Source organism: Myotis daubentonii, chromosome 1, assembly GCF_963259705.1.
Source record: "Myotis daubentonii chromosome 1, mMyoDau2.1, whole genome shotgun sequence".
In the NCBI taxonomy this organism is placed as follows: Eukaryota; Metazoa; Chordata; class Mammalia; order Chiroptera; family Vespertilionidae; genus Myotis; species Myotis daubentonii.
In genome coordinates, this window is record NC_081840.1 from 214746184 (window position 1) to 214771649 (window position 25466).

The 25466-nt window shown below is 41.1% G+C and overlaps 1 protein-coding gene across 1 annotated transcript; it reads left to right on the forward strand.

Moving 5' to 3' along the window:
• The first annotated feature begins 1496 nt into the window (after positions 1 to 1496).
• On the forward strand, positions 1497 to 25097 carry LOC132241299 (F-box only protein 31-like). Its single transcript, XM_059709845.1, has 3 exons — positions 1497 to 3007; positions 7442 to 7445; positions 24954 to 25097. The coding sequence occupies exons 1-3, from the start codon at positions 1503 to 1505 to the stop codon at positions 25095 to 25097; spliced, it is 1653 nt and encodes a 550-aa protein (XP_059565828.1). The 5' UTR covers positions 1497 to 1502.
• Positions 25098 to 25466: the final 369 nt, after the last annotated feature.

Here is a 25466-nt window from a genome sequence, read left to right on the forward strand (position 1 = left end):
TGCCGGATAGCCTCAGGCAAACGCTAGATTAGCACCACCCTAGAGATCCAGCACAGAAGTTCTCCCACTGCAGACACAGCTGACTCTCATAGCCAGTTGGCCTGGAGGTCAAATCACCCCCAGTATTGCAGACAACAATTAAGGCTTACCTACAACAAGACTGTGCACAAAGACCACAAGGGGGCACACCAAGAAAGCATAAAAAATGCCAAGACAAAGAAACATGACAGAAATGGAGGATATAGAGCTAAAAACCGCAATTTTAAGGTCTTTCAATAATTTTCTAGAAACTGCCGATAAATGTTGTGAGATCCTCAAGAAATCCAATGAGACCCTTGATGTTGTGATAAAGAACCAACTAGAAATTAAGCATACACTGACTGAAATAAAGAGTATTATACAGACACCCAACAGCAGACCAGAGGAGCGCAAGAATCAAGTCAAAGATTTGAAATGCGAAGAAGCAAGAAACACCCAACTGGAAAAGATAAATGAAAAAATAATACGAAAATAGTGTAAGGAGCCTCTGGGACAGCTTCAAGCGTACCAACATCAGAATTATAGGGGTGCCAGAAGATGAGAGAGACCAAGATATTGAAAACCTATTTGAAGAAATAATGACAGAAAACTTCCCCCACCTGGTGAAAGAAATAGACTTACAGGTCCAGGAAGCGCAGAGAACCCCAAACAAAAGGAATCCCAAGAGGACCACACCAAGACACATCATAATTAAAATGCCAAGAGCAAAAGACAAAGAGAGAATCTTAAAAGCAGCAAGAGAAAGAAACTCAGTTACCTACAAGGGAGTACCCATACGACTGTCAGCTGATTTCTCAACAGAAACTTTGCAGGCCAGAAGGGAATGGCAAGAAATATTCAAAGTGATGAATACCAAGAACCTACAACCAAGATTACTTTATCCAGCAAAGCTATCATTCAGAACTGAAAGTCAGATAAAGAGCTTCACAGATAAGAAAAAGCTAAAGGAGTTCATCACCACCAAACCAGGATTATATGAAATGCTGAAAGGTATCCTTTAAGAAGAGGAAGAAGAAGAAAAAGGTAAAGATACAAATTATGAACAACAAACATGCATCTATCAACAAGTGAATCTAAGATACAAGTGAACAAATAATCTGGTGATCATAATAGAATCAGGGACATAGAAAGGGAATGGACTGACTATTCTTGTGGGGGAAAGGGGTGTGGGAGATGCGGGAAGAGACTGGACAAAATTCGTGCACCTATGTATGAGGACAGTGGGTGGGGAGTGAGGGCAGTGGGTGGGGCGGGAACTGGGAGGAGGGGAGTTCTGGGGGGGGAAAGAGGAACAACTGTAATAATCTGAACAATAAAGATTTAATTAAAAAAAATAAAGTCCTACAATTGGCTCCTCTCTGAGGGGGCGTGGCAAGGCCCTGGGGGGCGTGGCTGGATTCTGGGGCGGGACCAGCCAGCTTAAAGCCAGGCTGAGGCACAGCAGCCCACCAGTGGTGGCTGTTATGCGTCGAGACATGGAGGAGTGCGCTGTTCTCTGCAGCATGGGCTCTTCGCGGGGATGTTGGTGTCGTCAGCAGTGCCAGGGCCCAGCTGAGACAGCAGCGGCTGAGGGCAAGCCGGCCCCGGCCCCGGAAGAAAAGCAAGTAGAGGCGGACGCGGCAGCACGGTGCTGTGCGGAGAGTGGAGGAATCGCGAGCCCCATGCCGCCCCTGCACTGCTCTCTGCAGGACCTGCCTGTGGAGATGCTGGTGGAGATCTTCGCCTGGCTCCCTGGCACCGACCTGCCCAGCCTGGCCCAGGCCTGCACCAAATTCCACCACATCCTGCACATCGACAGCATCTGGAGACGGCGCTGCCGGGTGGAGTATGGCGTTCGTGCAAACTTGCCGAACCTGGAGAGGAGGGGTTTGTCTTATCGAGAAGTCTATGCGAAGCTGCTCCACCCGTACAGACACATTTTGGGATTGTGGCAGCTAGATACTGAGGACTATAGAACACTGCTGAGTGTCGTGGTGGACGGCTTATGCATTACTGGTTGGACGTACGGGCCTTCCCTTAACACCCATGTGGATGCCCCACTTCAGTTCAAGCCCTCGTTCAGAATTCGCCTGAAGGAGAGGAAATCAGCCAAGGTGAAGTGCATGGAAGGCCGCATCAGCAGGCCCCACAGCCGCCACGTGCAGATTCAGAAGGACAGGCTCACCCTCCAGTGCAACAAGACAGACCACCGAAAGGATTTAACAGCGAAACTTAGGAAAAAACGGGGGCTGGTGCTGACGCTGGGACTGGTGCCGGTGCGGGAGGACAGCTATCAATATGACTGCCTGGCCTACCGCCGCCTCTACCTCCCGCCGCGCCACCCAGACGACCTTATCAGGCCCGGCCTCTTCCAAGGCAACTACGATGCCTTCGGCCTAAAGATTGCCATGCTCAGCTTCCATGGGAAGTATGCCAGGGTCACGAAGATCACGGGAGACTCCATCGGGACGTTAGAGATCCACCTCATGCGCCGCATCCAGCTGCCAGATGGCGAATTCTTCCGCAACTTCAATGAGCTCTCCCGCGTGGTCCAGGAGATTGACGAGCAGGTGATCCGGGAGCAGCAGCAGCAGCAAGAAGACGGGACTGAGGAAAGCCAGGACCATGGCTGGCAGAGCCCTGCCCAGCCCAGCGTGGGGGAGTCCGGGGCTGCAGCTTCGGAGGAGCAGCCTGTCCCGTTTGTTCTGCCCGTGGGCGTGCGCTCAAGAGACCAGATCTACCCCCGCACCTGCAGGATGTGTTTCTATGGCGTGGACACTATTACTGTTACCTTACCTGGCTTCGCCTACACCAGGCGCTTCCCTGGAGTCTTCATCCTGTTCGATGAGAACCACTTGGGGTTCATCTGGCTGGAGCTGAAATACTTCGTCCTGTTGGGCAGAGTCCAGAACACCTTCCAGAATGTGGAGGCACCGTCCCCGCAGGCCTTCCAGGAGATGCTCAAGGACATTCATTCTGGCGCTGACTGGTTTGGCTCAGTGGATAGAGCGTCGGCCTGTGGACTGAAGGGTTCCGGTCAAGGGCATGTACCTTGGCTGCGGGCACATCCCCAGTAGGGGGTGTGCAAGAGGCAGCTGATCTATGTTTCTCTCTCATCGATGTTTCTCTGTATCCCTCTCCCTTCCTCTCTGTAAAAAATCAATAAAATATATTAAAAAACAAAAAAAAAGTAAAATAAACACTCATTAATAAAATAATCTCATTTTTTTCCAAAGGAGAGGTTTAACTATCATTTAACACAATGTTTGTTGTGCATTTTCTAATTGAATTCCTCATAGTCGATGGGTTATACAGAACTTGCATGGGGCCCTGAGTGAGGGGGCAGTATAGAGGGTATGAGAGTGAGAGTGATGATCATTTTGTGTTCTAGTCTTTTTTTTTTTTTAATATATTTTATTGATTTTTTACAGAGAGAAGGGAGAGAGATAGAGAGTTAGAAACATCGATGAGAGAGAAACATCGATCAGCTGCCTCCTGCACATCCCCCACTGGGGAAGTGCCTGCAACCCAGGTACATGCCCTTGACCGGAATCGAACCTGGGACCCTTCAGTCCGCAGGCCGACGCTCTATCCACTGAGCCAAACCGTTTTCGGCTGTGTTCTAGTCTTTTGTTACAGCCCTGTTTTGTTCACTTTTTATTTTTATTTATTTATTTATTTTTTAAATATACTTCATTGATTTTTTTACAGAGAGGAAGGGAGAGAGATAGAGAGTTAGAAACATTGATGAGAGAGAAACATCGATCAGCTGCCTCCTGCACACTCCCCACTGAGTATGTGCCCACAACCAAGGTACATGCTCTTGACTGGAATCGAACCTGGGGCCCTTGAGTCTGCAGGCTGATGCTCTATCCACTGAGCCAAAACAGTAAGGGCTTGTTCAATTTTTAAAATAGACTTTTACATTTATTTACTTCTGCTATTATTTTCCATAGTCAAATTAAATTAGAAGTTTGAGGTAAATGGAACACACACATCAGTTATAATAAATATATGTATATGCCTAAGTGACCAAACGACCAAACAACCGGTCAACCAGTTGCTATGACGCACTGACCACCCAGAGACAGACGCTCAACATATAGGATCTGGTTCCCTCCTGTCTGGATTGGGCCTGTGGGGATTGGACCTGTGGGGATTGGACTCCTTCCTGTCTGGATCAGGCCTGCAGGGATCAGGCTGAAACCTGTTATCTGACATCCCCTGAGGGGTCTTGGATTGTGAGAGAGCACAGGCCAGGCTGAGGGATCCCACCAGTACACGAATGAGTGCACTAGGCCTCTAGTGTTTTATTATATTATACATGTTAAATCATTGCAACTAAATAGCATATTCTAAGAGTTAATTTGAGCAATTTTCACTAAATTTGGGTACATCTATTTTGGAAATGTCAACACTAGATTTCTGATCAAATTTTTTAAAAAATATAAACAATTCCAATGTCAATTGTAACATAAGTCAATGGGTTTATTCAATATGAATCCGAAGTTTTAGAGAAGAATAAACTTTTTTTGACAAATTCTCACTGACAGTTTGCTAAATTAGGACAACTCGACTGACATAGGGAAACATCTCTATTTTTTATGAGGCAAATAGAAAAACTGAAACTGATACTCAAACTTCAAATTGTATAAATAAAATGCAGGGAAAAGCTAGACAATCATGAGAAGTAAAAAAGTGAAATATGGATTAATGGATGTGACCTTATTATAATAATTGTATTTCTGTTTATAACCAATTTTTTAAAAAATAAATATTTCAGACCTGTGAACTAAAGGATCATTTATATTTGTGTCTACTTTTGATACTTCACTAATTCCTGTTTATATTTTAAAAGTCACACATTATAAAGAATAGGTAACCTGTGATTCTAGAATAGAATCTTAAAACCATATAATGCTGGTAGCATAAAAGTTATGAGATAGCACAGTTCAAATAAAAGAAGAGGTCAATATAAGAAAACTCATTAAATATTATATTAAATTATTTTTTCTGTGTAGCAGGAGAAAAATTAAGGACAGGTTAACAATTTTGTGAGTCAAGCTTTATACATGAGTATCTGCTGAAAGAGCATTTTTGGAATTAAAAGTTATGGGGGTGAAAGAATGGAAGAGATAAAAAATGTGTTTATGAATATTTACTTGATTTTTAATAGAAGCAGTCAATTTATAATGGTGCCATTCTTCTCTAAACCTATAGATATGAAAGCTATGGTCTTTTTTCACTTAAATATTACAGAAAATCAATATTGTTCATTAATTTCACAGGATCCTTTTCTAGGAACTGGTTTCCATGTAGTCTCAATGGCCTTATAAAATGGGACTAGAACCAGGAAGCTCCAACATCCATTTCAGAGAGTGCTATTGACCAGTATCTTTGTTCTTCAAAGAAACTGAAAATTCAGATTTATATGGGAAACATTCTGATTCTTAAATTCTGACAACTAAAGAAATCACCTATGTAAGCCCAAAAAAAGGACATATCTGAGCCTAATATATTATAAAGGCTACCAGTTTCTGACTTTCTTTAAATTTCCTATGTACAGGAGATTGTACAATTTTCTCAAAGAAAATTATACAAACACTAGAGGCCCAGTGCACAAATCTATGCATGGGTGGGGTTCAGCCAGCTGGAGGGAGGGGGCGCAGGAGGTTGGCCAGCCATCCCCACACCTGATCGATCAGTTGTCCTGCTACAGTGCACATCATAGCCACAGGTCATTCCAGTCATTCCAATCATTCCAGTTGTTCTGGTCGTTTGGCTTTTATATATATAGATGTTTAGAATGGTGCATGAGCAAAATGACCATTTAAAAAAGCTAAGTCATTTACTCGTGTCATATCTCTCTTGCTTTTCTCAGGTGATGATTTCTAACTTCAGATATCCCAGGGCCATTGAGTTTAATCACCAGAAACACCACGCCTTTTTTTTTTTTTAAGTTAAAGAGTAATAAGGGTAAAAGACAAATTAGTAAGATTTGTGTTTAAAAACTCCCAATTCCTCTGTCAAGAATAATTAAGATTAAAAAACAAACAAACAACAACAAAAAAAACAACAGAATTTCTCATATGTGGTCCCAGTCATAATTTTTTTTTTTAATATTGTGTATGGTTGCCTATTACTATCTCGAGGCATCTGAACTGACATGTCAATTTGGCATTTTTAAAAAAATATATTTTATTGATTTTTTACAGAAAGGAAGAGAGGGATAGAGAGTTAGAAACATCGATGAGAGAGATACATCGATCAGCTGCCTCCTGCACACTCCCTACCGGGGTTGTGTCCACAACCAAGGTACTTGCCCTTGACCAGAATAGAACCTGGGACCCTTCAGTCCACAGGCTGAAGCTCTATCCACCGAGCCAAACTGGCTAGGGCATCAATTTGGCATTTTTAAAAGTACGGATTTTAAGGATGCATCAGATCTACTGACTCTAAAGATTCTTTTCAGCTATCAGGAATCAACCTAAAATTGGCCATTTTAGTGGACATTTTTCAAATCATCTAGCAAGGCAAGAAACATTAAAAATGTATCTGAATGAAAAAAAATGACCTATTAAATATATTTTCAAATCATTCAAATGAGAGACTTTTGAATAGGCTTCACTTGAATTTTACCATTTTGACCAAGTTAGCTGCATATAAGACAGGGAAATTTTTAAGTATGTGAAGGAAGACAAACCAATGTCTTCCTATTTCTCCACAGATCTGTGTGGAGCCTAAGAAATGTAATAGCATACTTTTTGCTTTTTTTTTTTTTTTTAAACCTTATCTCATTACTTGGACTCTTCTAGGTTGTGAGAGTTTCTCAAACATTTTCAATGAATCTGAATCCACCTTGAATAGCACTGTATTTCTTCACATATAGGCCAGGTAACTTATAACAGATTATTCCAAATTCTTCCCTCTTATCCCTCATGACATTGATGCCTTCCATTTCACATCATCATATGTTCTAATCAAAATACGTTACTACTATTACATTATTGCTTTAAACAAAGTTATTTTTATATCAATTAACATCCTATTTAATAAAAACATAATATGCTAAGTATCCAACCAGTTGACCATTCGGTCAACTGCTCGACCAGTTGCTATGACACGCATTGATCACGGGGGGCAGATATTCTGACTGGTAGGTTAGGTTGCTGCTGGGGTCCGGCCAATTGGGACTGGGCAAGACATGCCCTGGAACCCTCCCACAATCTCTCCCCGCCCAGGAGCCCCAATCGGCCTGATTGCTGGCCAGGCCAAGGGACCCCACCCATGCACAAATTCGTGCACTGGGCCTCTAGTAAAATAATAAAAGTCTTCATTTTACCTTCATTTACTCTTTATTTGATGCTCTTTCTTTCTTTACGTATATCCACTTTTTAGTCATTCTTCTTTAACATTCTTACAGGCAGGTCTGTGGGCAATGAATCCTCTCGTGTTTATTTTGTTTTAACTTTTTGGAGTTGTTTTATTTCTCTACATTTGAAATATAATTTTACTGGCTATAGAATTTATGGTGGTTGTTTTTTCCCAAAATTTTAAGTGTTTATTATATTCTCTTCTTGCTTGCATGGAATCCAACAAGGAATTGATACCATTGTAATCTAAACTAGTTATGAATAACTAGAAAGGAGCCAAGGGAAGGCCAAATATTGTAGTCATTTGTGTAGATTTGCCCAGAGGCTGCAGTTTAAGTGTGTGCCCAGTAAAGTCTGGGTGACATAGGGAAGATGCTTGTTTGTCGGTCTCACCTGGGAACAGGTCAATGGCCAGAGAAGGCATGGCCACTATAAGCCTGGGAAGATTTTAAGACATTTAATCTCCTAAACCAGTGCTTCTCAAACTTCTGGCCCTTTAAATACAGTTCCTCATGCTGTGACCTAACCATAACATTATTTTCATTGCTGCTTCATAATTGTAATGTTGCTACTGTTATGAACCGTCATGTAAATATCTGATATGCAGGATGGTCTTAGGCGACCCCTGTGAAAGGGTCGTTCGACCCGCCAAAGGGGTCGAGACCCGCAGGTTGAGAACCCCTGAAGGAGTTCCCTCTCTTGTTGCTCTTGTTGCTCATGCTTGCCCCCTGGCGTTTGGGCCTCTCAGGCTCCCTCTGCACTCACTCCCCCACATGGCCCATAGCCATGTGGACCCCACACACAACGGACTAATGGACTGCAACTAACAGGACCAGCTGAAATACAGAATGGAAACTGAACACTGGCTCTGCTTCTAGCTCTACTGAATTCTCAACTGCATACCATCCAGGACCGGATTCAGGGACATGGGACTCTGGAAACCGAGAGATGTAATTCCATGCAAATAAGAATTACTCATCCTCCTGTGTGAGTCTCAGGAAATTCTTTTCTCTAGCACCCAGTGGGGAAAAAGGTACCTCACTTTCACCAATAACAAAATCATATGTAATTCTTATTCTTCTTTTAAAAGTAAAGTGTTTTTTTTCCCCTCTGCCTTCTTTTAAGATTTTCTGTCTTTAGTTTTCTATAGTTTGAATATGATATGCTTAGATGTGCTATTGTTTGTTTTGGTATTTATCCTGCTTGTCACTCTTTTAGCATCCTCAATTTGTGGCATGTTGTCTATCATTAATTTTGAAAATTTTTCAGCTACTAAATACTTTAAATAATTATTCCATTTTTTTCCTCTGTTCTGTGTTTGTTTTTCAAACTTTGGGCATTTTAAATTTTGAAATTTTTTTCAGTTCTTTCTTACTCTGATTAATTTTTTATTTCTATTTCAATGAACCAATCCTCAAGCTTACTGATTCTTTCCTCAGCCATGCCATGTACTGATGAATTCATCAAAGGAATTATTTTTTTCTTACAACGTGTTTTTATTTCTATTATTTTCATTTCATTCCTTCTTATAATGGCCATACCCCTTATAATACTCATTTATTTTTGTGTGATTTAGTTTTTCCAAAAGTGCCCTTAACATATTAATTATAGCTATTTTAAATTTCCTGTGCTATAATTACCACATGTGTCAGATCTGGTTTTGGTTATGATTATTTCTTTTACTTTTCAGACTTTGGATTTTATTGCCTTTTGACATGCCTTGTAATAATTTTGTTCAAAGCTGGGCATCTTTTATTCGGTAATAGGAACTGAGGTATTTAGACCTTTATTGTGAGATTTAATGTTAATCTGGCTAGAACTTGGCTGTGTTTAATATTTGCTATCGCTGTAGGTGACAGCGGATTCACATTTCTTTAATGTTCCTAATTTTTGTCCACCCTGTTGACTTTGGGTTTCCCTAGGTACTCCTCCTTGGAGAGAATCTATACTTTGAAATCCTTTCAGATGAAACCCTATTGATGTGGTGATAATGAATGGGAGAGGGACTGCATTCTATAATCTGATAAAAAGTTCACCCTTGTAGACAGCCAGTGTCCTTGGGCTGTGACCTCTACAACAGTTTTTTTTCAGTAGAGTAGCTTTTTCTCCCTGTTCCCTATTCTCTTCCCAGGGTATAAAATTTGTAAGTATTCCCAGTCTACTTCCTTGAAACTCTAACCTCTGTTGACTATGTTTCTTGTCTGTTTTGGGTTTTTGCTTGTTTGGGTGTTTGTTGTTTTCTTTTGGGTAGGGGGAAGAGGAGGAGGCTGGAGGTAAGGGAGTGGGAGGAATTTCTTTCCCTACCTGGAATAAGGGCTCAGCCAAGTTCTTTCCTTCAGAGGTAATACACGTGTCATTGAGAAGGCTTTGAGTCTATTTCACAATGGTTACTCTTCCCTTTCCCTCTGCTGAAGTGGCAAAGGAATCTTTTTCAGATATTCATTATGAGAACGTGAAGTGGTTCCTGGAAGTAAACCAACTCAGCATTTGTTGTTCTCTCCCAGCCAGTCCACCTCAGCCTCCAGCAATTAGGCAAAATTACATTCAGTATTTCCATCAGGTTAGGTCTCCAGGGGCATCGCTCCAAGTGGGCAGACAAAAGCTGTCTTTCAATGGATGGGTCTGTCTCTCCAGTTTCCAGGGTAGCAGTTGCCCTGCAACCTCAGTTCTCTAATGGGTACAAGAAAAATTATTGATCATCTGTCCAGCTAGTTTGTTGCTGCTTTAAGAATGGGAATGACAACTTCCAAGTGCTTCACATGGTGAAGCTTAAAATGGCAAGATGATTGATTTTTAAATATAAAATCTTACAAACCTATTGTGGGTCACTTACTCTGCATTATTTGTGGAATCAAAACCACAAGGACAGATTATTTCCCGAACCAGTTAAAATGTAATATGTAGGACTATACGTTTAATAAAAATGTCTCCTATGAAGATAAGAAGGTAAGGTGGGGATTTCTCCAAAAAAGCAGCACATTTTTAATACTTGCTAAAAAAAAAAGAATACATTTTATAAATAATTAAGCTTATTTCAGTGTATGAAAATACATCATTTATTAATATAGCTTCAACCTATAGAAGTCCCTACACCTAGGGAATATTGAGTAATAATTTCTATAGTAATTAAATTTACACATAGGCTAAGGAAAGGACAGTCCAATTTTAGCTTTTATGCCATTAGCTGATTTATCCATAGGTCAAAATAAGAATGTCCCCCTGAGAAGCAATGAATCGACTCAGCGCATTCCATACACCATACATTATTTTTTTATAGCTAAGGAGTCCTTCATATTTTTAGGATTGCCAATAGTTTTTATGTGTCTGTGCTTTTACTTTAGAAATTAGCACAAAAAAATGTATGATACTTGGCACTTCATCCATTTGTCCATTTTATGAATGTGTGGGTATGTGTGTGTACAATACATTTTTTTTCTCTCTCAACCACTTTTTAGGATTTAAAAGGATCTTGTAATGTCTCTGCAACATAAGTAAAATAGGTCAGACAGTATGTAAGCTCAAATGAAAATAACTAAGGAAGGCTGTCCACAGACTTATTTCTCCTTAGAGTTTTCTAAATGTATCTTTGCTGCTGAATAGAGACTTTCAATAGGGGATGAAAATACAGGCCATGTGCAGGTGTTTAAACTGTGGGACTGACTTAAACCAAGATTCTTAACATAATTCAGACGCATATGTTTTAGCAGATGAGTATGTGACTGAAAAACGCACACTATGGGGAATATAGGGTGACATATTTATTCTCAGCTGGCTGGTTAATGCAGCCATGTCATGTCTGTCCTATATAAGTCCACATTAACATTTTGAAGGGGACATTTCTTTATGACAACATGATACATCTTTTGGAGTAATATGACTTAATATTGTAGTAGGATATTAAAGTTTAGCTTATACTTATTACTTTAGAGAAGGAAAAAATAAAAATAGAATGCCGTAATAGATTAAGTTGATTACTAGAGACTTGTGTATTTTAAACATGGTGTAACTGGTGAAAAATGAGCAGCTGATAGAGGAAAGAAATACAGCTACAAAGCAGAACATGAAGATTACTTAAATGAAGCACTCATGCAAATTGAAGACTAAAATTTATAGTCTTATTATTATGTCTATATAAGCAATAGATCTTGGACAGTTGATCATATAGTCAGGGACTCTGACTGATGCAGAAGTGGAATTTAGCTCAATCAGTCTGCGAAATATACCTGACTTTATGTTCATTGGCAGGGAAATTTTATAAATTACTCAAATGGCGCAAAAACTCTAATTTTCAGTGTCCTTTGGTCTCTGTTCACACTTACGTTTGATTTACAGTGTGAAAAAAAAAAAAAGGTACTTGTTGCTATATAGAGCTCGCATTTAAGAAATGCATGTTATTGACCCTGATATTTTTTCCTTCTCTCCCAAATTGAAAATGAAAAGGAGAAGTTTTCTGGGGAAAGCCCTGCCCTGCTAACTTAAATAACAGACTGAGCTGGGAAAGGAAAAACTATAAAAAGAGAAAAAGGCTTCATATGCCTCTTTACTCCTCTAAACTGTAGACAGCAGTTAGAAATGGAAAGGTACCTAGAGGATAATGAAGATAAATCACATCCTAAAGCCTTTTACTATTTTTCCCCGGGGATTTAGAACTTGTGATTTTAATTTTTTTGAAAATGCTTTTAGGATACCTGACATTTAGACAATTGTTTAAGAGAAGAAAATAACGGTAGCAGTAAAAGATTAGCTGAACCGGGTTTTGGACATAGAGGAATGCAAATGAGAGGCAGCACTTGTAAAACAGAGCACATCAAAACACTGTGGAGACAAATAAGTCGGCCCGAGTGACTTTCAAACCAAGAACTAGGTCACAAATCAGATAAAACGTGTATCTGTACCGGCAGCATTTCCTTATCAGAATGGTTTGTTGTAATATTGAATTTTAGTGTATTTATTTTTGTTTCTAGGTGGCTCAACATCTCATTGGCAAGTTAACTTTTTCCTCCTAAAATACTTGAGATAATAGCACAAATAAATCTGAGTTTCTAGAGTTGCAACTTACTGTAACATTATTCGCATTGGATAAAGAAATCACAGCTCATTTGCTTTTAAGGATCTTTCCTTTGGATGTGAAAAGAGTGCTTTGAGACTTTAAAAATAGCCTAATATAATGCAGTCCCCCGGAAAGAATATCAACAAAAAACACCCTTCAACTCTCCAACCTTAGTTAATAGTAAATCCCTGTCAAAGAACACTTGGCAAAGGGTTGGATTCCGGGATAAGAAGTCTTGGAAAAATCAGTGACTTTGGGGAGACACCAAGTTGCGATGGAGGAGAGGTTCATGAAAGGATGAGAGGAATGAGTGTCTGACCTCACGAAAAGTATATAGTACATAATTCACATGCACATTCATAGGTGCCCCATTTTCCTAAATTTTTATTGAGAAATATGTTCTTTCATTCTTTGAGGATTTTTGTCAGCTATCAAATGCATCACTTAGATCCCCTGCTGCAATCGGTGTAATTGATGTCCCCATCATTTTCCAAGCTTAGGCCTTGTTCCTTCAAGCTAGGAACTTGAGTTTGGCAAGCCCATTCTTGTAAGGTGAGGCAACTTTGGCTCGAGTAAACACTCATCCATCTGCCTCAATGAGCTTTCCTTGGAACTACACTGTCAGCTTAGACCTAATACCCAGTCTGCCATCTTTCCCCCTCTTCTTCTGAGATATCAGACTTGCCTCATACGAGAAAGCATACCTGGCTCCTCCTTTTTCTTCACAGTCATTTCACCCGGTCTTTCTTGTCCATACCTAATCCAGTTTGACATTTGCTTCTTGGAAGACCCCAACTGACACAGGATTATAAAATTCTTGGTCTCTTCCAAGTCCATTGATGAACTTTAGTATAAAGTAGTGATCCATTTCATGGCTAATTAAGTTGGAAGCATTTGGAATGAAATACCATTTCTGAGGTATATATGATTTTAAACTATCATTTCAAGCCTTAGTTTTCTGTTTCTAAGACAAAAATATCAATAATTATCTCATATAAGTGATTGTATGAGGAGGATTCTGACATATAGCTAACATCTATTTAGTGGTAACTTTAAAAGTAATGAATGAAGAATCAGAGATCTGCAGGGAATTCATTTTGAACACTTGAAGAAATGAGCACTGAAATGGAATTTTTATGTTTCTCTCTGGGACTAGGGAAATGTCAATTTGAATAGAGAAGAAGAAAGATTGACATTGCTGACAAGCTCTCCTGGAATTACCTTTACGGAGCTGAAGATTTTCAGAAAAACTTGGGTAGCTGAAGTCCTGACTTACTCTCACGGATTTCAGTACGGAGAAAAAATTATATTCTCATGCAAAAATCATCATTAGCTCCCCCACAGATGCATGGAACTTAAACTTTCGAAATTTAAACTTTAACGGTGTTTTTTGCTTGCATAATGAAGGATTATAGAAATGATCTCCTTATTTCTAAGTAGCTCCCATCCTAGGCAAGATGATTTGGGGTAATTAGTGCTGAGTCCTCAAGTTGTTTAATCCTCAAATAACTTGCCTTAAACAAAGGAAAATAGACATATGACAATTCAGAATCTTTATGAAGCTTAAATATAGTGGAAACAGAATTATTGATATGTACTACTCTATGATACATGATAGAAATAATGTTAAATTTTATTTTATTATTAAAATAAACTTTACAATATATAGAACTTTTCTATTTGAGGACAACATGAATTTGATTATTGCAAAATTTTAGTCACATTTGTAAAGAATGAGATATATCAAACATGAAATGTCCTTCTGGTTTAAAAACACCATTACATGCAGGACCAAAGAGGTCAAGTCTGTCATTTCTTATCATGTGACTTCCTTAAAGAGCAGATGGTAATGCAGGTCCATGATAAGTCAATAATGGACTGTGTACCTTTAGAGAATAAGTTAGCACTTCAAAAACAAATTGGCTTCTTTTAAAGTATCAGAGCTTATCGATGCTTTGATTAAGGAGCTAAAAGCAAAATTCACCTTCTTGGTGGTATTAACGTGATAGCTCAAAATTTGAAAGTGATACTCTAAATACGAAAAGGAAAGTGGCCAAACAGAAATTCTTTAACAGATACAACTATAATTTTAGTCTTAAAAATTGTATACAAACAGTAATGTTGTTTGAGCAAATACAGATTAGTTTGGTAGCTTTAATTAATAAGAAGTTCCCTGGAATATTTACAGAAATTGGTTTCATTATAGTAAAGAGCATGAGATTTTTGTAAACTGACTAATAACATGACCATACTACCTGTGAATACACAGCAAGTTGCTGAGGTTAAGAGAATATAGAGAAAAAAAAAGTAATGTTTTAATTTTTAAAAATGTTAGAAATTGTCGCTGTAATAATATCCAAACCTGCAAGAGTTTATTTGAGTCACACTAACAATGTGCTGGGAAAAGCAAGGTCTCAGTTTTGCAGTTTCTTTTTAGGGAGGGAATGTAAGAAAGATTACATGAAGGTTGGAGAAAGCAAGGTGCAGGCTAGTTAAGATTCCATGCTCCCTTGAGGGTGCTCCAGTCTCCAAGTGGTCTGGAAAAGAGGATTACTCTGGCATTTCAAAGTGTGTTAACCTAGATGTACAATATCAATGAACAGGGAGGATTTGCTTAAGTTAAAGAAGTTAGAGGCTTGGAGCGTGACTACCCTTCATGACCTGCCCAGTTAGGCATTTATGATCAAACTAGAGGCCCAGTGCATGAAATTCTTACACGGGGGGTGGGGGTGGGAGTGGGTCCCTCAGCCTGATCTGCACCCTCTCCAACCTGGGACCCCCGGGGATATCCTCCTGATGGCTTAGGCCTTCTCCCTGTGGCTCTCTGCTCTCTGCAGACCTGCCTGCCTGTCTGCTCTCTGGCTTGCCGCCATGGCAAGGGGCAAGCAGGGTCCTGGTGTCTGCTCACTGAGGTGACCTGGTGTCTGCTCTCTGGCTTGCCGCTGAAGCCAGGGGCAAGCAGGGCCCTGATTTCTGCTCTCAGCGAGGGGCAAGCAGAGCTGAAAAGACCAGACACTCCAGTGGCAGCTGAGAGGCGAGGCTGGATCCACCTGAGGGGGCGGATCCAGCCTCACCACTCGGCTGCTGCTCCCCTGGCAGGGATGACAGGACTGGACACTCCAGCGGCAGGGCTGAGGGGACTGGGCACCCCCATCTTGTGGCTATGGGCGCCGCCATCTTTGTGATGGAGTGATGGTTAATTTCCATATTATCCTTTTATTAGATAGGTTGATCCCATGAGGCTACTTTCAGTCCCTGAATTTGTACATACCCCCCTTTCATTCACCAAATTCATGATCCAATATTGCATTTGCTAATAGGACTAGGCATGATACACTGTACACAATAATAATATTGACAATTTAGAAGGACTTTTTCTTCCCATAAGTCAGAGATGGGCAGACTTTTTCTGTGGAGGGCCAGACAGTATAATACTTAGGCTGCGTAGGCCATATATGATCTCTGCCTCATACCCCCTTTCTCTTAAACAACCTGAAATATTTAAACATTTTTCTTAACCAGGGGTGGAGCATATAAGGGCCCAACTTGGCCATAGGGCTATAGTTTCCTTACCCTTGATTAGTATTCTTGAGATAAAGATAGCCACATCTTACATAAGGGGTGCCACAGATGAGATGTGATAGATGAACTCTTTTGATAAGATAATGAGTTCAATAGAATAGGAAACTCAATCACCAGGTTGTAGGATATCCCACATCTCTCAAAGAGAACTGCAATACCTGAAAATAAGAAATTTATCTGGCTGGACTATAATATGGAAATGCAATCAATACTGTACATCCGTTTCCACATTCTATCTGATACATCTGATTCTAGGTTTTTGTTTCTTCCCCTCCTCACACTTCCCTTTTACAGGTAAAAATGGTTTATTATTTTTAATAGTGATGACTGAGATCTTTCTTCCTATATTATTTAACATAACTGATGAATTAAAAAAAAGGAAAGAATTGGTAGTTTTGATGTAATTTTTATTTTTCAGAAAATTATTTGACATGGCTTAAATCAAATGCAGCAATAACGTCTACACTAGCTTTCAATTAGACGATGGTTTTACTTCGAGATGGTTTAATAAACATAGACTAATCCACATCCATAGAAAAGAAGGCAAAAGCCTTAATTGTTTATAGTGTTCCCACCCCACAAATCAGATGAAAGATTTTGAAAGAGCATTCAAAAACCATATTTTTGTGGCATTCTGAAGTACCCTTATTTGGAATGTTAATTATAATCAGCACACACATTACAGCATTTCATCTCAAGGCTAATACATTTCCCTTTTCACCTTACAGCCTTTTGTGAGGTCCTTATGCAGAATACACATTACAAGGAGGAAAGAGGCCAGGAGAGAAGCCTGTTGGTGGGTATGAAGAGCTTCCTGTAGATGTCTGTGGTAAAACTTTTTGATCACTCGAAGAGACATCTTATGCAAGATGCTCCACTTAAATAGGTATGAGTCTAATCCTTAAGTGTTTGCAGTTTCCAAACAAAGAAAGAAAGAAAAAGAAAGGAAAGCTGAAATATAAGAAGTAAAAAAAAAAGAGAGAGATAACTAAATTACAACTTACAGAATAAAGAAGAAGCAAAAAGGAGTGAAGACTGATAATTTAATAATGTATAAAATAAACAAACATTAACAATGCAAAAGTAATATAACATGAAAAGACATAAGAAACAAGGTATAGAAAAATAAAGCAATTTAAAAATATTCCATTTGCTTGAAGACTTTGAGCAAACCAAGTATTTTATCATATCTTTTGATTTGAGACTAGCTACAATTGAAATGAACCTATATGCTCCACAAATACACAAGTATTTTTTGACAGTTTAGCAACTTTGTATTGCACTGACATTATTATTGGGTCCCATGATTTGAGTCTATCTGCCTGTGTGCACTGGCTGAAATTCACAAACAGGAGTCTGCAGTATAGAAAGGAGATTTGTTATGGTTTATTGCGTAACTGGCCAATCTGGAGTGCAGGCGAGCTCTTGTTCAAAAAGACTCAACTCTCCAATGGCATGCAGGTTACAGGTCATGTATTGCAACATTACAAGACACTGTGGATTAGGGAGCACAGTGCCATGGTGGGAGCTGATTGGTAGGAGCTGAGGTAATCATTGTCTTAAGTCTTAAAAACAGCTCTGAGTTCTTTTCCCATGTCCCTTAGTCTAGTTTCATGGGAAAGAAACTAGGAGGTCATTCCACTTGGGACTCAGGAGCTAAAACATAGTTAGGTCAAGGTGTTATCTTTAGCCTACCAAAGGTCCAGACCTTGTGACCATTAGTCAGGTCTGGGCTATTGCCTTCTGCTGCCTTTGGGGTTGCTGATTATCAGGGGAAAGGCTAGCACTATGAAGGGTATTGAGAGAGATATATGATTTCTATAGATAGGGTTCAAAGCTAAACTTAATAAAATCATAATGACCTTGGTTTTCACATTCCCAATTTTATAGAATACTAGGGGCCCAGTGCACGAAATTCGTGCACTGGGTGTGTGTGTGGGGGGGAGTGTCCCTCAGCCCAGCCTACCCCCTCTCACATACTGGGAGCCCTCAGGCGTTGACCCCCATCACCCTCCAATCGCAGGATCGGCCCCTTGCCCAGGCCTGACGCCTCTGGCCTAGGTGTCCGGCCCGGGCAGCGGGGACCTGCAGTGGCAGCGGGGGGCACCGCGATTGCGCAGGCTCCGCCCCTGCCCCTGCAGGATGCCTCTGGCTGAGGCGTCCGGCCCGGGCAGTGGGGACCTGCAGCTGCAGTGGCCCCACGATCGTGGGCTTCGCTTTAGGCCCAGGCAAGGGGCCCCTAGCTCCTGGGACTGCCAGCTTCGACCTTGCCCAGCTCCCATCGCTGGCTCCACCCCTACTTCCTGCTATCACTGGCCAGGGCGGAAAAGGCACCTGATTCTCTGATCATGGCTGGGGGGGCAGGGCAAAGGTGGCCCCAGGGCCGCCTTTGCCCTGCCCCCCAGCTCTTAGCTCCCCCCTGGGTTTCCAATCACTGTCAGTGGCAGGGGGCTTCTTCCTGCTTTCCCTTTCGCCTCCCTGCATTGTGCCTACATATGCAAATTAACCGCCATCTTGTTGGCAGTTAACTGCCAATCTTAGTTGGCAGTTAACTGCCAATCTTAGTTGGCAGTTAACTGCCAATCTTAGTTGGCAGTTAATTTGCATATAGCCCTGATTAGCCAATGAAAAGGGTATCGTCGTACGCCAATTACCATTTTTCTCTTTTATTAGTGTTGACTAGAGGTCTGGTCCACAAATTTGTGCACAAGTGGGGTCTCTCTGGGTGGCCTGCTGGGATTGCGCCGAAACCCGCAGTCCAATGCCGCCTGCAGCTCCTACCTGCCGCTCCTGCTCATCTGGCCCCACTGTGCTTGCCACAGGCTCACGCCCAATCAGTCTTGACCAGGAGAGGCTCTCACTGCTGCAGCAGCACTCGCCAGCCATGAGCCCTGTGCCTGGTGCCCTCCTAAGGGGAGTGGCCTGTGGGATAGGGCTGAAACTGGCTCTCTGACATCCCCCGAGGGATCCCAGATTGCAAGAGGGCACAGGCTAGGCTGAGGGACCCCACCGGTGCACGATCAGGCCAGGGAGGGGCCATGAGAGGGCTCCAGGGTGTGTCCAGTTCATCTCACTCTGTCCCGATCAATAGGCTAGACCCCAGAAACAAGCTAACCTATCGGTCAAAGCATCTCCCCCTGTGCACATCATAGCGAGCTGTTGAGCAGCTTTAGCATATCATTAACATACTAGAGGCCTGGTGCACAAAATTTGTGCACTCTGGGCGGGGGGGTCCCTCAGCCCAGCCTGCTCCCTCTCACAGTCTGGGAGCCCTCAGGGACTGTCTGGCTGCCATGGAGGTGGGAGAGGCTCAGACCACTGCCACTGCACTCACCAGCCATGAGCCCGGCTTCTGGCTAAGTGGCGCTCCCCCTGTGGGAGCACATTGACCACCAGAGCGCAGCTCCTGCATGGAGCATCTGCCCCTGGTGGTCCGTGCGTGTCATAGCAACCAATCATTCTGCCCTTCGGTTGATTTGCACACTAGCCTTTTATTATATAGGATTACACTTTGATTGGTTGTTCAGTTGATCTGCCATTCAGTCTATTTGCATATTACTTTTTATTATATAGGATAATAGGATCAAGAGATTAACTAAAGACCTTATATGCATATATGCATAACCTATGGACAAAGACAGTAGAACTGTGAAGGCTTGGGTCAGGAGAAGCCCGGTGGAGGGAATTAATGGGAGGAAATTGGGGAACATCTATAATATTCTCAATGCAAAAGATAAACTTTAAAAAATAATATAACAAGACTATCTAGAACTGGCCTGACCAACATAGTAGCCACTAGCCACATGCATCTTCTGAGCATCTTATATGCTAGTGCAACTAAAGAACTGACATTGTAATTTAATTTAACTAATTTTAACTTTAGGTAAAAATAGAAACATTGAATAATATTTTTGTATTACATACAATATTGCTATTTTGGTAGGATTACATTTCAATTTATCCATTGCACTGCGTAACATTGCATTGTTGTACTGTAGTGCTTATGGTGAATGAATGCATTGTTTCTATTATAAAATAAACATATCACCAAACTCTAGGACATAAAGTCAGGGTTATATCCCTTGCATTCCAAATTCGTTTTTCTTCTGTCCATGGCTTTGAAGAGTGAAGTTGAACATATCACCTGCACCACATACACCTTGTCTCTAGGCTGTCAGCCAGTCTTAAGTTTAAGACAAAGTGTTACCAGGGATGCTTGCTCTTACTATCTGTGCATTGGTCATTTCTATTTACAATATGAGAGTATTATAGAGATTATCATATCACTTTCACTGCTTTTACACAAGAGGTAAAAGGTAGCAGGTACCAGCAATATTGAGCAATGAGGAGTAATTAATTAGGAGTAAAATAGAAGTTGGAAGTTGGATTCCAATCTTCACTCTGCCAATTCTGTTTGACCTTGACCAATTATTCATTGACTGTTGTGAAGATCAAATTATGTACTGTGTGAATAGAAATTTTTAAATATTAATATCTATAGGAAGCATGAAAGTTCAGCTAGACTTTGAAGTTGGCTTACAGTCATCATTTATATAATAATAATCTTTAGCAGGCTATCTAAAAAGAAAACCCTTTTGATGATGGTTAAATTAAATTTTAACAAATCCTGTTGGACCTATTAGGCAAGTCGTGCTCTCCTGTTGGCCTATATAAACACAAATAATAAAACTAAACCCTACAGTCAGTTTATGTTGTCTTAAATAAGATAAAGTATGTGTATCTTAAGTAAAATACACAAACACTCCATAGGAAACAACATACTATTTCTGTTTATACCAACTAAAATGTAGTCTTTATTGAGTATACTAGAGGCCCGGTGCACAAAAATTTGTGCACTCGGGGGGGTCCCTCAGCCTGGCCTATGCCCTCTTGCAGTCTGACACCCTTCGGGGGATGACCACCTGCTGGTTTAGGCCTGCTCCCTGGCCAAGCTGGCAGTCAGACATCCCTCTGGCAGCCCAGCAGCCCTCGGGGGATGTCCACTTGCCAGCGGGGGGCAGGCCTAAGCTGCAGTAGGACATCCTTAGCGCTGCTGAGGAGGCAGGAGAGGCTCCCACAGCTACCACTGTACTAGCAGCCATCAGCCTGGCTTGTGGCTGAGCAGAGCTCCCCTGTGGGAGCACACTGACCACCAGGGAGCAGCTCCTGCATTGAGCGTCTGCCCCCTGGTGGTCAGTGTGGGTCATAGTGACCAGTCATTCCCAGTCGTTCTGCTGTTAGGGTCAGATTGCATATTACCCTTTTATTATATAGGATAGAGGCCTGGTGCACGGGTGGGGGCTGGCTGGTTTGCCCTTAAGGGTGTCCTGGATCAGGGTGGAGGTCCCGCTGGGGTGACTGGCCAGCCTGGGTGAGGGGCTGATGACTGTTTCCAGCTGGTCACACCCCCTTTAGGATGGGGGTCCCCACTGGGGTGCCTGACCAGTTTGGGTGAGGGACTGAGAGCTGTTTTCAGGCTGGCCAAGCCCCCCCGGCAATGGAAGCTCCCAGACTCTCCTTTTACTCTTTTTTTTTTAAATTCTGGGATTTATTTACCTTCTATAATTGAAACTTTGCAGACTTGAGGGGAGATCGGAGCCAGCCAGGGAAGGCGGGAGGGAAGCTTGGCTTCCTCCATCGCCAGGGGCGACCGACTTCTGCTCTCTCCAGCTCCGTGGCCACGGCCGGCTGAAAGCAGGTATCTGGGGTTTATTTACCTTCTATAATTGAAACTTTGTTGCTTTGAGTGGAGCTCAGAGCCGCGACAGGTGGGAAGCTTGGCTTCCCCCATCATTGGGGCAACCAAGCCCCCTGCTTGCTCCAGCTCCGTGGCTGCCGGCCCACATCTTGGCTAGGTTAATTTGCATATAGTCGCTCTGATTGGCTGGTGGGCGTGGCTTAAGGTGTAGCGAAGGTACAGTCAATTTGCATGTTTGTCTTTTATTAGTGTAGATACTATGTGTCAGACACTTGAGTAACCTCTGAAATGGGTTGTCCCTTGTAATTTTTACAAATAAATATTATTAACACCACTTTTAAAATTAAGACACTTAGGCTCAAAATGTATGAATAGCTTGCACAAGCCCCTCTTCAAATAAGGATTCTGTCTTGATTTTTTTGGATAACTTGACACTTCTTTTTAGATGTACCTTTCAATTATTTATTTTGCTTGTCTGTTGCCTTTTTAATTGTTCCATGTGGTCTTGGTTTTTATAAGGCAGAGATGGTGATATAGTTCAAAGTGCTTTTGATTGTTTACTTCCTATACTCTATTGATTGAAAAGTAGAAGTCACAGAAAACTTGCTCACGTCCTTCCTCGAAAGAGGAAATACTAAATCACACTACACCTCATTTTATGGTGCGAAAACTACACAATGGCATCATGTTTTCAGCACTATATTAAATCCACCATAATTGTGTGAGTATGTAGCTCTCTAGCAAAGGTTAGGTTTTCTTAAACTCTTTCCTCACCTTGTGGAAAGAGTATTATGCAGTATTATGCAGCACAAACCATAATAGAGTAGAGAAGCAGTGTTGCGTAGTAGTGTTTTTAGCACATCTTAAACAGGTAAACACAAGTCATAACCCAAATGAATATTTGTAGCCATTAGAATTAGATTGCCCATAAGTCAAAGAATAAAGATGCCAACAGCTTTAATTTGCATCATAAAATCAAATATTATTTAAATGTTGTTATTAAATGTTGTTATATGTTTTAACATTATGAAATTACATATTTAATAATGTTTTTTTTTCACTTAAAATAATCACAATTTATGTGAACTAAACATTATGTATATTTTCAAGGATATCTTCTTCCATAACATGTTTGTGTGACAAGAAAATTCAATAATAACTTGTACATTAAAATACAGGATTTCTGTCATATCTAAACCTGATTTTTATTCAGTTTTGCTCATTTTTTTCCTCTCCCTGTATCACTCGGAACATTTATTTCATTAAAATTCTATGAAACTTCAAGTCTTAAAATGTAGCATTTTCCCTTTATGTTAGTCTTCTGCTAAATTCACATTTTTTAAAATTCATGACTTTGCTCATTTTTTTTTCTTCACAAATTCAGCTCTCTGTGTCCCCTCTAGACCTAAATCCTCAGTAACAATAACACTTGCTAAAGGAATTTCCATTCTAAGTTGTGTGCACCTTCATGTGGGATGCCAGTTCAATTACCTTGCAAAACATGTGAAAATAAAATGTGAGTGCAATGGACAAATGTCAGTTAGAAATTCTAGTATCCTCTGCCTCCATTGCACTGTAAGAAAAAAAAAACAACACAAAAACAACTGACACAAAGTTGGAAATGACTATTCAAAAGGGATTAAGTCAAGTTTTCCTAATACATGGGAATAGCTGTTTGCCAGGAAGCCTGCAGAAACTGAGAGACTGTGCTGCTCTCTTGGGAGCAGGAGGTCTTTTATTAGCAATAGAAATGCTCTATTCCTTTTAGACGGTAAAAGGTGATCTTGGACCTCTTATTATCCCCATGCTCTTGAACTTTTTTTTTTTGTCTTCCCCTGTAGAGTTTTCGCATAAACAACAGCTGCACTGCTGTCATCCTTCAACAAAATGTATCCTTTGTTTTATTTGTAGGGTGAGATTCAAAGGAAAAATCAAATGTGCCTTATTTTCTCCTTTAATTTATACGGCTGCTTGAAATTTAAATTTCTTGTTATACCTCTGCTGGGCAGTACAAAAAGGAAAGAGAAATTCATACAGCACACAGATCGATAGATAGATAACTTCCACCTCTATCCATGTCTAATCCTGTATTCCTTCATTTACAGGGGTTAAAGCAGTAGTAAGTTAGGATAAGTACTGAATTTGACCTGTGTTGTATAACCGGCCTCCCTATGACCAGACCGTCCCTCAGATTCAGAATTAGAAGAAATGATTTTTAGGTCATCAGTTTTGCAATGCAGTACGTTATTATTAACAGATCATATTAATAAAGGTAAAATCCATGTGATCTATCATACATAACCAAAGAACATAATTTGAGCTTATCCTTGTAACATAAACTTCACATTTTCTAACTTTGTTCAATTAAGTTTGCAAACCTAATGTCCCATTAAAGTTTACTTAACCTAATTCTTACCTCTTTTCCCCAAGTGTATTGTAAAAAGCCCTTAGTGTTGAAATTCTATCCCTATTTAAGCATATCTCTTCCAATAAAACCACTTCCTTGAATTGGATTAGCCGCCATCCAGACCTTTATTTTCTCTTCCTAAATATTTGATAAACCTTATCTGGAGCCAATTAACACATTGATCATTTCAATGTTTATTAAAACCCACTTAATGACTTTTGAAGAAAAAGCACCGTTGTATTCACAAACATTATATAGTGCATTCATCGAGCACTTCATGCAGAGAGAAAAAGGCATTGAAGGCGTAATTCATTGGCTGTGTTAACCAGAGTGGCTTTAGCAGCTTGGTGAAATATTCTCCAAATGCTGTTATAAATATAATAACAATTTTCTGGTAGAGAAGTCAAGACAGCTTAAGGAATTGGTAAGGAGTTATGGTGAAATCCTCAAAGGGTGCTGCCGGGGCTCCAAGAAAAGGGCTTCGAGGCACTGGACCGAGGTCAGCAGCTGCCATGGATTTAGCAAGTAATTACCCTGAACGCCGGGAAGAAAAGAGGAGAGGGGCACATGGCACTCTGTCCTGGCTCCCGCGTGGTTCTGAAGGCCAAGGACATCATTCCACCAAACCGCCGAAACCGTTTCTCTTCTTAAAAAGTGTCATTTACTTTCTGACTACAAAATGCATGTCCCTTTTAATACGCCCATGGATGGCTGCTCTCCGCTGGGTGTGAGACTGGCCTGTGTAAATGTAAACTTCAAACTGGCCTCCCCCTTTTTCTGCCACACGTTAAAAATGGACTTCCATTGTCTGCTCACCTTCTCAAGGATGAAGGTGCCCAAGTCAGCCATTCTGTTCAGGAGCCCCTGGATGGCTCTGGAGGGCGACAGGATCAGAAAGAGACCATGATGTGTGGGGTAGTTACTGCTCTTACCTTTGCTCTCGGAGACAGTTACAACGGGCGTATCTGACAACACGCGGCAGTACTTCCGAGCCCCATATGTTAAGAATGAGTCCATGCAGTCATTTAAGCAGAACCTCCCCAGGCTGCCTGCAACTCAGCAGGATTGTTTCGGGGACTGGAGAGCCACAGCTCTTCTGCTCAGACAGCTCTGGTGACCCCTTCAAATGCTTCACAGAGATGAGGCTGTCACACCTTGTCAGGTGGTCTGTGCTCTCAGAGCTTTATCCTTTTAAAAGATTTAAAGTGTTCTCATCGCTGCAGGGTTTCTTCACGCTTATCTTCCAGCTCTAATTTCCACTTCTCCCCTATACACGGCCTTTTCTTCATCCAAACAGAATTCATCACTGTTTATAGACCACCCTGTGCAGTATCTTAC

Bases quoted from the DNA above. Each gene is read 5' to 3' on its own strand.
- LOC132241299 (XM_059709845.1), top strand. From the start codon at position 1,503: ATGCGTCGAGACATGGAGGAGTGCGCTGTTCTCTGCAGCATGGGCTCT.